We start from the raw sequence: 10,884 nt of genomic DNA on the forward strand, positions 1-10,884 counted from the left end.
ACCTAATTTATTATTTAGACCCTCGACTGCTAATATTATTAGTCTCGTTAATTTTTGTTTATCTATTTTTCATATTTATATCTTAAAATTTAAATATATTAATCTTAAATTATATCTTTCAAATTTTGTGAAGATTATAGATTAGGAGATAGAAGTCGCAAATGGTAGGGAGTGACAACAAAATGAAGGGAGCGTATAGCATTTTATGAAAGATTATTCTGGTACTTTTGAAATATTTAATTTAACATGTACTCTCATGTAATTTTCTAACGACTAAGGTTTCTTTGGTATAATTTACCCGATAAAGTTCAAATTTTGGTAAATTAGATAACTTTGAGTGCGACGTTAATTTCATTTTAGTCAAAGAGAGCCGCCAAGCCAAAGGTGGAAATGAATTCCGATAATTTAATCAAAGTCGTGGGGTATTTATGTGATTATATGATGACATTCTTCTACTGCGAGTCACTGCTGCCTGGCTTTTTGAAATCTCTTGAAAGCGGAAGAGAGAGAGATAACTGGTGAACAGAGAGCACGGAATCAGAAAATTTATTGAGGAAAACGGAGATCGAACAATGCAGGTGAGTTTTAAGTTCCGGTAGATTCGTTTTCTTTTGCCTTCTCTTATCTTTTTGAGCTGGGTTCTGTAGATCTTATAATAGTTGTTAGTATTATCTCTAGTATGTTTACTTAATTTTCTTTTTGGGTTTATTTTTTTGCAGACGAGAACAATTCAAGTAGGGCATGTCTCAGATCTAGCAGGGGAAAGAGAAATTCAGGAATTCTTCTCTTTTTCTGGAGATATCGAACACATTGATATCCAAAGGTATACTCACCTCCCAACCCCTGCTTCCAGATTGAGTTTTTGTATCAGTTCACATGGCTATGGGCTTTATCTATTTTTGGTTTCTTTGACTCGGGTCTTTCTCAGTTTTCCTTCCCACGTTGAGAGAACTTCATGATTTTGGCTTGACTCTTCCTTTTTCCCTTCCTGTTAGCATATCATATGTATATTTTATTTTTTTCCCTGCAGAGAGGCTGGGCAATCGAAGACTGCATTTGTCACTTTCAAAGATCCAAAAGCTCTGGAAATCGCACTATTATTATCTGTATTTCCCTATTTCTTTTACTTATCTTAGTAATTTATTTATTTTTATCCACTTCGGATGTACTGACATTTTTTTTCTCTTTAATTACAAGAAGCCCTGAGGTTGTGGTAGCTTTTAATGTTTGTTTTTTACTTTAATTTGTGACTGTGAAATATGAGTTCAAATGTTCAACACAGTGTGGGGGTTAAATTATTAAGTTGTGGAGCATGGAATGATGAACGGGAAATCTTGAAACGAGCAATCTGCTAAGTAGAACACATTAAACATTGGGAAACCATCATAGCCTGTCCAATCTTGATGATATGTAGATACAAGAGGACTAAAAGATAGGTACTACGATAAGAATGAAAGAAATTTAGAGATTTGTGTAGGGATCCTGAAAAAAAATTAACTGTTAAACCAAGATTATGGCAGAATCTTAGTTAATTTCAATTTGAATTTTCCATAAGGACTCTATATCTCATAGCTTCGGTGGACATGATTGGTTGACACGGTTTAGAGGTCAATATTTCGGAAAATGACCTTAATGGTTGCAACTTCAGTATACATGTTTAAAATTGCATACCTAATACATATTTCCTTTGTTGTTTTCTGGGTTTAGTGTTGTGTGTCATTGTAACAAAATCAGGTAAGAAAACCAGCAAAAGAAGAGAAGCAAGTGGAGACTCAGCATGAGAGACTTAAGAGTTGACGGATGCTTCCATCTCTCCAATCTTGTTTATAGAGGTGAGAAGTAGTATAGGAAAAGGGGCTTTCCTATTTATAGTGGGGAATTACAAGAAATAGAAACTCAAGTCCTACCAAAGTCCTGATTCCTGGAACCTTTCAACAAATTACTAGCGAATGGAAATAGAGTAAGAAAGAAATAAGGAGATAAATGAGAAGAGATAACTTGATGACAATGTAGAAATCTATGATAGAGGGACTTCCTGTATCAAAGCTGACTTTAATACTCCTCAAGCTGGATTCACCTTTACTAGCATTCATCCTCAAGCACTTTTCCTAAATCATTTCTAAGTTTATAGTGAGGGTCCATAGGGGTATCACCAGGTTTAGGGGCAACCAAACCAATCTCAGATAAAAGGTCGAGAACATAGTTTTCATTTTGAAACAAAAAGATTCTTTTCTTGCCATGCAACACTTCAATCCCAATGAACTGAAGAACCTGAGTCCTTCATCTGGGAGATGTTGATACAATTCGTGAAACATTATTCCCAGATATAATTATGTTATCCCTATAAGTGACCATTACCACACCTTGGAATCTTCATGGTGCACAAATAGTGACCAGATAGTACTGAGAAATACCATCGCTAGTAATAATAGTGTTGAATCTGTCAAACGATGCTCTATGTTACTGCTTCAACTTGATAGTGTTATACAGTTCACATAGTTTTGCAGATTTTTACTACTAAACAACATACTCAGTTGGTTGTTTCATGTAAACTTCCTTTAGAGTTCATAATAGGAAAAGGCATTCTTAATTTCCATCTGATATACGGGCCAGCCCAAATTAACATCAAGAGAAATGAGAACACACACCCAAAAAAAATAATGATAATAAATAAAAATTTCAAATGGACAACAGGAAAAAGTTTTAAAGAAAGTCATCCCATAAGTTTGAGTGCAATCTTTGTCAACTAAATGTTAAATAATTCAACAGTGCCATTGTGATTATAGTTGATGGCGTAAACTTAGTGATACTAAACCACGCTTTTTCAGGAGGTAAATCAACTAGTGTCAATGTTTCCCAAGTTAATAATGTCACCAGTTCAGTTTCTATTGCTACCTACCAGCCAGGGTAAGAAAAAACCTCATGGTAATTGGAGAGGGAATAGGCAAAAGTATGTAACTGAATGAGATGAGTTATGGACAGATACTGCTCAACAGTATCAGAAGCCAAGGACTTTTTCTAAAAATATGCATTCAAGAATCTGTCACGCTGCTTACAGTTGATAATTTCTCATACAACTCGTGTGCCAGCATTAATTTCTCTCATTTTTCAGTTGTATGAGATATAAACATAGGGAGAAATGGTATGACCAGTACTCTTCTGTAATCCATATCTTTAGGATGAAATTCTTATCTATCCAGTCTTCATATGCAGAGTGAGAGAAGCATATAGAACACCACTTAACATGAATATATGGTCATATCAGAAGAAGGGGGATGATCAGTTACATATTTTGTCTTCCCCTTAACATGAGTTTAGACGAGGAAGGCTTAAGGCTGTAGCATACAGTTTGATACACCAATTGTCGACATTATCCGTAGGAGTCTTTGGCTCAGCCATCACGCGACACGTAGAACTGCAGAATAGGAAGTTAAGGAAGCACTCAGAAAGGTATAGTCCACAAACAGTGGAAAGAGGATCTGAAAACCAGATAATCAGCAGGGAGAAATACAAAGTTGAAGCCACCAGTGTCCAGAATCGTAATGAGATCAGTATCTCACATCCTGCGGGTTAGAATGACTCAAAATTTGATTGAAGTAGGTTTTTTTTGGTTAGGGGATAACTTTCCTAATAGGAAACTAATCAGCTGAGTAACTCACAGGTGATTAGAGAAGCAAAGCGACTGATTTGTTAAACAGGGTACCACCAGTCAGAAGGAAGAATGCAATTGCTCGAAATCAGGCCACAGGTTGGCTTTAAAAATTGGATCCAGTGTTCCTTGTGACAGTTGAAATCAAACTTCAAAAGCTTGCTTCAATCAACTGGTCGATAAAAAAGTAACCCTCCCCCAAAAAAAAAATAATAAATAAATATATGTATATATATAGAAGACTGCAGAATGTAAATATTGCAAGCTTCATTTCTTCATAAACAAACTTGAATCATGATGCTTGTAAACCTCGATCTTATGCAGCAGTCTAGTTATAAACTATAAGAGAATTCCCTAGATAGGCAGATTTATGGTAGCTGCAACCAAGATCATGATACTACTCATACTAGAGAGAGAGCTACCTACATAGATTTGAAGAAGAGCAGAACTAATTCTCATTCTGAGACTGTGTAATGATATCAGTGCAAAAAACCAGCAACAGAAGAGAACTGAGGGAAGAGCCATCTTGAGAGACTAAGAGCCACTGGATGCCTCCCTGTCTCCATCTTATTCATATATATCACCGATAATAAAAGGGGCTTTCCTAATCAAAGTAGGAAAATACAAGAAGTAGAAACCGATGTCCAACAACCTAGAAACCTATCACAATAAACTGGAAACCGAAATAGCATAGGAAGGAATTAGATAAAAAAACTGAGAGGAGATAAGTGGATAGAGATCCTCAATAGAGGGACTTCTCTTACCATGGTTACACATATAGCGGACTTTAACAGTTATATTGTTATAAGACTAAGTTATGCGTTATACTGGTTATATAAGGGAAAAGATTTATTATTATTATTATTATTATTTCAATATAAGAGGAAAGATATAGTAGGCTACAACGTACACTAGTGTTGCGTCTAGAACTTCTTCGAGGGCCGGATATTGAGATGACCTCTTTAAGAGCTCTTTAACCAAGTTGGAATAGCTGAGGTGCCTGCACTCACAAAGAAAACAAGAACGGTCCGGCCAAGTTTTGGCCGGGGAACCGCCTCCGACGCCCAAGTCAGCCTAGGCAACAATAAGAGTTCTTGAGAGAGTTCTCAAGAACGTAATGAATAATTGATTAGATGAAGTTCTCATACCTTTCTCCATGTAAGAGGTGGGTTTATATAGAAGATACCTGAAGGCAGCGCTTCCTTGAGTTTCAGATCGTCAGTTGAAGGGTGAGTGGGATGACTTCGGAGTTACGGCTCCTTCTTTGGCGGACTAGATAGAGCCGTTATCCGATAGCTCATCTCCCCATTTCTCGGAACGGTCTTATTGAGTAGTTATTTGTAACTAACTCTCTTGACCTGGCCGTCTTCTTCAACGTCTCTCTTGGACTTAGTCCAAATGGGCTTCTTGAGCTTATTCCGTGCATGTTCCCTGAATGGGTGAATATGCTTCCTCCCGAGGGGGAAGGGAGAACACTATTCCTCTCGAGCATGCAGAAGACACATGTCCCGAAGGGGTTTTTTGTGCTTCTCAAGGGAGAACACTATTCCTCCCGAGCATGCAGAAGACACATGTCCCGAGGGGGTATGTGTTTTACTCCAGAAGGGATTCTCAGAATTCTCCTAAGAGGACTTTCCTTAAGAAGACTTCTCTATCCCGAGTGGGGGTGTACGTTCGTCTCGGGGGGCCCCTCAGGCTAGATGTTCTCCACAACAACTAGCAAGCTAGTATCTGAAGCTAAATTATCATTTTGGTTCCTCCCTCTACCTCCCTAGCTTTCACAATCTGATAATCCAGCCATGAATAGATATGTTTGCATTGGACCTAAAAGGAGTTTCAGTGCAAAATTTTATCATTGGACACCAGAATGGCCATTCTGTGACTAATGAAATTGCCCAAATTTTGAGCCTATTTAGCATATTTTCTGGTGGTGTATTTTTGTTTGGATCAGGGCTGCAACTGAAATTGGAACTTTGAAGGGCATCATTTCAGCACGACGTGATTGCTGTTGCACTCATTCTTTTTATTGTTTGGACTGTTTTCATTGATGTTTTGTCATAATTTTTTATTATTCAGAATAACCATGTTTGTGACCATAATAGTGTTACTTAAGTCTACTGTTCTTAACCACCCAGGGAGCAACCATAGTCGACCAAATTGTGAGCATAACTCCTGTAGAAAACTATGTGCCAAAACTTGAGGTATGAATAAACTTCTCTGTTGGCATGTTAGAATATATACTAAAGTGCTTCATTAATTGATTCTGATTTTCTCCATTTTAATTTGTGCAGGAAGCGAGGAATGTTGACAATGCTGTTAATGTTGCTTCTTCTGGAGATGTTGGACCAAATGTTGAGGTGACGATAGACTCCAGCATAAGATTCTCTATGCTAACCATGTTTTGAAATATCATTTACTGATTATATGTTAGTAGATCATGATAACTGTAGGCAATTGCATGGTGGTATAATGAACGTACTTCACTTGCTTGAATATTTGATATCCTTAGTTTAGTGGATGAGGATCCCATTTTGTGATCTCCTAGGTGAAACAGTTGAGGCTATTTGCAAATTCTACTCAGCTGGTCTCTGTGATTTCTTGTCACTGTGTAAAGTCAATTAGTTGTCACTGTCATCTTATTGGGTAAAATAGGGGGTCTGTCAGGTTGTAGGTATAATGCGGCAGGTATATCATAATTTTGTAGTTATTCTGTGACTTTTCAGCATTTATTATCTTCTCCACTTTTTTCTCTCAAGGTGGTGGACATGGAGTTGTAATTCACTCTCTCTCCTTGCAGACTGAAAGCAGCTCTCCTACTAGTGGACAGATAAATGTTACTAAAGCTCAGGAGGTTGTCACAAGTATGTTGGCTAAGGGTTCAGCCATTGGGCAAAATGCGATGAATAAGGCTAAGGCATTTGATGAGAAACATAGGTTGACAGCTAGCGCATCTGCTAAAGTCATCTCATTCGATAGGAGGGTTGGGCTTAAGGAGAAATTTACTGTTGGCATGTCTATGGTCAATGAAAAAATGAAGTCTGTTGACGAAAAGTTGCATGCATCAGATAAAACAATGGCTGCACTATATGCTGCTGAGAGAAAGTTGAATGACACAGGGTCTTATGTAAAGCAAAGCAGGTATAGTATTTAATCGGTTTTTCTTTCTGGAGAAATTTCATTTATCTAGAGTCCACTAGAAGCAGGGAAAGTTGCATATCAGTCATTGAGAATGTGATTGGTTCTTGCTTGCTGAGGCAATTACTTGCCAATATTCCTTGAAAGAAGTTTCAGAAGACAAACTTACAAACTTGTTTGAAGAGTCTAGTTATTACCTTACGGAAGGTACTGTTTCAGTTGATGCCTTCTTGCAGCTATATATTATCATAGTTATGACCTCATGGAAGGTACTGTTTCAGTAAGTTCATTGCTGAGAAACCCGTAAATCAGATGAAGGTTAATAAAAATTTCAATTTCACTAATGGGTTAATCAATTTTCATTAATGGATTAATTTTGGGATTAGGTCTGTCAGAGGTGTTCTGGACATATCCCATATACAATAGACATGTCATCTTCTGGTCTTCTCAGCTGATCTTTGAAGGTGGTTTGGTTTTTGACCATTTGTGGAATGCTACCAGAGATAATTAGTTTATTGTTTGTTGGATTCATATTTTATTCTCAAATTATTATATTTAAATGATGGTATTCATGCTGCCCCTCTAGTTAACAGACTAATCCTTCCTTTTAGGTCCAGTTATTTGATAAGACGTAGTGTAAAATTCAGTGTTACTAATGGTTCTGGTGACACCATTGGCCAGAGTAGGCTTTTTGAGTTTTCTATTTTTTCTGGTTTTCTTCCCTTCTTCTTTTATTTATTTATTTTTTTTTTGGGCGCCGGGGGGGGTTGTCAGCTCCCCCTGCCACATAAATGTGTCATCGGAGGAATTGATAATAAATTTTCCCTATTTGCTTGACAGGTATGTAACAGTTGGAACATCCTGGTTAAATGGTGCTTTCAACAAGGTTGCAGAGGTTGGACAGGTAGCAGGTTCAAAAACTAGAGAAAAGTTCCAGTTAGCCGTGTCAAACTTGACTGCTAAGGTGGAATCTCTTTACTGTGTATATATTTAGTCGTTCTTCAGTCTAAGGCCTTGATTTTGTGAATGAGTGCCCTCTTTCCTTTTCTCAATGCTGATTAAACTTCATTATGTATTATATGTTATATAATTAGTAGGTATGCGTGCCTGGATCTCTATGCATTTGTTTTCATGTCTTCCATATGCTTTGTGCCATTTAACAGAATGCCTGTTCCGATTTTCAATGCTTTAATTAATATTGACCTTTTTTCTAAAGCCTTTGAAGGATAGTTTCATCATATATATCTGAGTTCTTAGACCATTTGAAGCCACACAGCATAAAACTTGCATAGCTTAAATTCATCGCTGCAGAATTGAATGGAAAATAATTAGATTGTTCTTTTAGTTTCTGTTCTCATTCAACCCCTGCCAGTTTTCTTCTGGGTTGTTGATTCTAGATGAGTCATTGAGTGATGTCCATAAAATTAAAGATGTCAAGGAAAATCAAATTGAATTGAGTTTAAAATCAAGCATGCCATGCAATTATGAGTCTCTTTTTGAGATTTAATCTCAATTTTCTTTATATACATCCATGTTCTTATCATCTCATGCTAACATTCTTTACTGTTGCAGGATCCTCCCATTGCTGTCTAATCTAGCACTGTTACTTGGGCTGAAGTCACTGGCTCTATCACAAGGAGTCCAATCTACCACCCTGTTTCAAGACCGGCAAATTAAGAAATGTCAATGTGGTGTCCCCATTTATGTGTGCTGGTTATGTGGTTTATACACCTTGTTTAGGTTAGTAATTCATTTTATTTTTTGTTGCCCTCATATATTGATGTTGTTTAGCGTGCAAACTACTATATATTGTTTTCATTTTTATTTTTTAGATTGATTTTATCCAGAAAAGTAAAGAAAAGGCAGTGTAAAGCATTGTATTTTTTTTCTTTTTGGTACGAGTGTAAAGCATTGTGGTACACCCAAGCAGATTTGCCCTTGTATAAAACATCTTTGGTTTGGCATTCTGAACTTTCATGTTTCTTTTCATATTAGGTAATTCAAATATATTATCAAGACTGTTTTAATCTTATGCTTTAACCTTTGCCGTGTATTTGATGTAGCTGGAGATCAAAATGAGCACAGCATGAGCTATGTCAATTCAAAATAAACTTCCCTTCAGATCTTGTATTTCTCTGTGTTTCCATTATGGTCATTTTCTGTTTTAAAAATCATTTATGCCCCATTATAGAGAGCTCTTTGGCAAATCCACAAGATCCAAAACTTCGTATTTTGCCATGGAATCCATCTCTTATTTTTTGGTGTTGGGCCACAAAATGCAATTCTAACATCTCATGGATTGGCAAAATATGTTTGATGTGACTTTTTTTTTGATGAAAGAAAAAGATTTATTATCTTACCGAAAACACTTACAGATATTAGTTTGGGTTCCACTAATTTCTGCTATATGATTGGATGTTGTTATAACTAAATTAACAATCCAAAGTTAAAGAGCACTGGGGATAGGAATGTTCATACTTTGTGTTGTCTTAACGACATGCATTAACTTAGATATTACATTAAGAGGCCAAAATTTTGCTGTTGGCTTTGGTAAGAGAGTTGGTAGTACTTGATGGTTACTTCAAATTTCTCTAAATTCTTGCCCTTGATCATTTGCTTCATCAATCCCTACTTGCATGCCAAAAAGTGTCGCCTCCAATTCATCTACTGTATTTAGTTTGCTAAAATTGATGAACCTCATATGCCCATTTACGTAGACCCCCATGCTCCATCTTACAACTCCTATCTATTTGTTAAGTATCCTTGTGCACGTTAAAACAATATTAGTAGTATGTGGTATATGAGTGCAAATATATTCTTCAAATTGTCTAGGAAACATAATATCATTTTGTATTGAAGTTGGTAGTGTATTGAGAGCATTGTTTTTGTTTTCTTGTAGCTACAATGCTACGATTCATTGCTGTATTCGAGAAAGTACCATCAATGGACTCGGTATCTTATGTGTAAATACCCGCGAATTTCGTTCTTGCCAGATGAAGTAACATGTAAATTATAAAAATTGAGAGGAGCCATGTAGCATTTGACTTATCTATTTGAGAACGAAAGTTTTGACACAAGCACAAAAGAGATGTATCATTCCAATTTTTCGTTCGTAATCCTAATGGTCCAACAACATGAATTCTTTTTGCCCAATCACAACAGATAAAAATATGCCAGAGTGTTTCATTCTCCTTCCTGCAAAAGACACATTCGGACTGGATATTTGTCCATTAAGCTAATTTTGCTCTAATAGGTAATCCAACAACAGTCAAGACACGTTAGCAAAAAGCTTTAAATTTTGGATGAATTGGTAATTTCCACAAAATTCCACCATGTCGCATGGTGGTCTTCATTAGGTGAAGAATGCGCTTTTACTATTATGCAAAAGGCCAATTTTACCAAGAATTTCCCATTTGGGGAGAGCAGAGAGGACCACAAGTCATTTTGGTCCAATAGGGTAAATGGCATAGTTATCATGGGGGCGGGGTTAGAAGGGATTGAAGAGATCTCCCTATTAAGCATTTGTAGATCATTGAAGACTTCGGCCACCGTTGCCAGTCGTTGCCATAGAGAGAAATCTTGTAGACTTATCAAAATTTTCCTTTGTGAAGGTGATTATGGATCAAACTAAAAAGATGTCTGTATTCTATTTCCCATGTTGCGAATCACCATTGTGCTTAGTTGAGGGAGGATACTAGAGATATTGTTCCAATCCAATATCCCTTTTTTGTGCACACTTTAGGATCAAAGATTGAACAATTCTTAAAATATATTGCTCTCAAAACTCGCACCCATAATTGTTTAGGTTGAGAGATGGGCTCTCAGAACTCGCACCCATAATTGTTTAGGTTTAGAGATGATTCTCCATCCTTGTTTCAATAACAAAGCTAAGTTATAATCCTCCATCTTCTTAAAACCCATTCCACCCTTTTCTTTAGGTTGGCAACATTTCCCCCATGATATGAGATTCAGTTGTTTGTTCTTAATTGGTTGTCCATTCCAGAACCTTTGAAATGTCGCATCTATTTTTGTACAAGTTGTCTTTGGGAACATCAGACATTACATTTCATAGAATGCCATAAATTGTATTGCTGCTTACA

The 10,884-nt window shown here is 36.7% G+C and overlaps 1 protein-coding gene across 1 annotated transcript; it reads left to right on the forward strand.

The window, feature by feature from the left end:
* The first annotated feature begins 390 nt into the window (after window positions 1-390).
* On the forward strand, window positions 391-9,956 carry LOC149001832 (binding partner of ACD11 1-like). The gene is made up of 8 exons (XM_089137516.1): window positions 391-578; window positions 720-823; window positions 1,031-1,106; window positions 5,785-5,850; window positions 5,941-6,006; window positions 6,447-6,787; window positions 7,625-7,748; window positions 8,357-9,956. Exons 1-8 carry the CDS (start codon window positions 573-575, stop codon window positions 8,375-8,377), a joined length of 804 nt encoding a protein of 267 aa, XP_088993642.1. The 5' UTR covers window positions 391-572; the 3' UTR covers window positions 8,378-9,956.
* The last annotated feature ends 928 nt before the right edge of the window (window positions 9,957-10,884 follow it).

The sequence above is a fragment of the Hakea prostrata genome, chromosome 10 (genome assembly GCF_041222555.1).
Source record: "Hakea prostrata isolate BN-2017 chromosome 10, UWA_Hpros_2, whole genome shotgun sequence".
NCBI lineage: Eukaryota > Viridiplantae > Streptophyta > Magnoliopsida > Proteales > Proteaceae > Hakea > Hakea prostrata.

Bases quoted from the DNA above. Each gene is read 5' to 3' on its own strand.
- LOC149001832 (XM_089137516.1), top strand. The intron at 824-1,030 runs GTATACTCACCT...TTTTCCCTGCAG, and splicing joins GAACACATTGATATCCAAAG to AGAGGCTGGGCAATCGAAGA. The intron at 7,749-8,356 runs GTGGAATCTCTT...TTACTGTTGCAG, and splicing joins TGTCAAACTTGACTGCTAAG to GATCCTCCCATTGCTGTCTA.